Raw genomic sequence first — 2500 nt, forward strand, 5'->3', positions numbered from 1 at the left:
GCATTATTTAAAGGCGATCCTCAGGGAGAGGGAAAAAGTCATGCCGCTCTCTGGCTGTTTGTAATGGGCTTTATCAGTAATTAGACATCTATTAGCGAAGGATAAACGTGCCCACATCAACACCTGCTACATCACGAGATGGCACCGGGGTTATAATGTTCTCGTTAAGGCTAATGAGCAGCCGCGTTACTCCATTAAAATCATCCCCATAATCTTCACACATTTGGCCTTTACCGTGCCATACTCTAACTTTGCAGGCCACATTTTCTTGCCTACCAAGCTCAAGTTCTTTTTTTTTCTCCCTGAAGTCTGGAAGGCAAAAAAGCAATTATATTCCTGAGAGAAAACTATGGTCGCTCTATTAAAATCATTAAGTGGTTTGGATTTAGGGTTAATCTGAAATAGAATCGAATTTCACAGGTCAATCTTTAATGAAGTGTAACACAGCAGGGGGGAAGCGGGAAACACAGAGAGGGAGAGAGAGAGAGAGAGAGAGAGAGAGAGAGAGAGAGAGAGAGAGAGAGAGAGAGAGAGAGACAGAGAGAGAGAGAGAGAGAGAGACAGACAGACAGACAGAGAGAGATGGAGAGAGTGAAAGAGAAAGGGAAAGGGAGAACAAGAGAGAAGAAGAGAGGGGAAGGGATAGGACAAGATAGGCAGATAGAGTGAGTGGATGAAGCAGATAGTCGGAGAGATGGGAAATGATAAGTAGAGCTTAAGCCTTAAGAGATGGCTCCTAGACTTCCTCATGGAAAATAGATCCGCCCTTCATCTCCCCTGCCCAGCAAAAAAAAAAAAAAAAATCCTTTAAAACATAGGGGTTCCAGGGGTGGAATAATTGAAATTGAATCTACACTTGACCTTGGCTGACAGAGGTGAGTTCAGGGTGTGGATCACTCACTGGAGAAAATGAGCTTGAAGCCTGGAGCCGTGGTGTCCGGCCCGGAGTAGAACTCCAGCCACAGATGATTGGAGGTGCTGGTGAGGGACAGGCCCAGCATGGTCGTCCCTGAGAAGGTGCCAAGGGCATCCGCCGTGTTGTCCTGCCCGTCATACAGCTAAAATAATAATAAAAAACATATAGAAAATAGTGTAATTGCTGTAGTTGCTCTCACAGCAAGACATCTAAAGTCAATATAAATGTAAAATAAAAGCAAGGTCAAAAGACATACAGTACGCTGCATGCAAACCCTACAAAAGTTAGTTGATGTCTGACCACATAATAACCCTTACAGGCTGGGAAGGCTTATTACGCCACTGCATGTGACTGACGGTCCGGATGACAGTTTTAATTATTTGTTGCACTGGAAATCTAAAGTACCTGTAACATGGTGGTTTATTTTCACTGTCCCACAGATGAGAGGGATAATATCACACATTGTCTTTGACATCATCACCTGAAATCTACGTAGCACAGTTTTGTGAAAAAAGATATTGATCCGCAAACAGTATTTTGACAGGGGTGTTGAGAGTAAATGAGTGAAAATGTTTCCTAGGTTTTTTTTAGAATTTGCTGTCAAGTACTGAAAAGGATGTTAATTTCCTTTTTCAAAACTATTGTTTGTGTCTGATTGTGTTGAAACCCTCATCCCCAAGCAATTAGCACCTCAGAAGATGGCAAAATCCATTTTGTTTCTCCCTTTTTATTTCATTTCACTTCACTTCAGTGCTCATTACCTGTAAGTAAACATAACAGTGGGTTATTTTCTGGGACAAAAATCGGGCCTAGTTTCACCAAAGCACTGCCGTTCACGATCTCTCAGTGCTGCCAAAACTCTCTGTCTTTCAGGTGAAGGCCAACATTTAAACAATACCGCTGTTTCCCCCAAGCAGGGACTTGATTGGTTGGCTTGGCTGTTTGAGAGTCTGGAGTGTTGTGGATCCATCCGAGTGCTGCTCGCTTGGCTTACCTTAAGGATGTCACCTTGGGCGAGATGGAAGGCGCTGGCAGAGATGTTGATCCCCTTGCCTGCCTGCACCTGGACGCTGTAGATGCACTCGTGATTGGTGTCGTAATTCATGGGGTAGTTGGGCGAGAGCAGAACGCCGGCGTTGTCGATGACGGTGGAGCCGCAGTCGGCTGCGATAAGAGGAACAAGGGCAAAGTGGGGCTTTATGAGAAACACGAATGAGTTTTACTGCCATGTTAGTCCAACTTACCGAGAGCAAGTCCATTAAGGCCCTCCAGAGGGGACACCTTTGGAATGTGGCAAAACGCTTTAATAAATATCGGCTTGGCTTTACAAGAAACATGACAATGTAGATAAATAAGAAGGGGGGGCCAACAACATTTCCCGTGAAGTTTTTACAAGGGCTACAGATTCCGTTTAATGCGCCGCAGTATTTCACAACAGACAAACTGCAAATGTCCAGTTTGCCCTGCCAATTTTTGCTCATCTTGAACCCGGACACTAGAATATCTCAGCCATCTTACTTTGAAAATACAGTGTCTTTCATTCAACAGATTGCCCTTCAAAATAAATGTAGATAGATAGCAATT

At 44.0% G+C, this 2500-nt stretch overlaps 1 protein-coding gene across 1 annotated transcript in view; it reads right to left on the minus strand.

The window, feature by feature from the left end:
* The window catches only part of csmd3a (CUB and Sushi multiple domains 3a), a 393918-nt gene that overhangs the window by 266545 nt on the left and 124873 nt on the right, over positions 1–2500 (minus strand). Inside the window, exons 22-23 of the mRNA XM_063199008.1 lie at positions 1911–2080; positions 902–1058 (exon numbers count right to left, since the gene is read on the minus strand). Coding sequence (XP_063055078.1) covers positions 902–1058; positions 1911–2080 — 327 coding nt within the window. The remainder of the gene's footprint in view (positions 1–901; positions 1059–1910; positions 2081–2500) is intronic.

This window comes from Engraulis encrasicolus, chromosome 5 (genome assembly GCF_034702125.1).
Source record: "Engraulis encrasicolus isolate BLACKSEA-1 chromosome 5, IST_EnEncr_1.0, whole genome shotgun sequence".
Taxonomy (NCBI): Eukaryota; Metazoa; Chordata; class Actinopteri; order Clupeiformes; family Engraulidae; genus Engraulis; species Engraulis encrasicolus.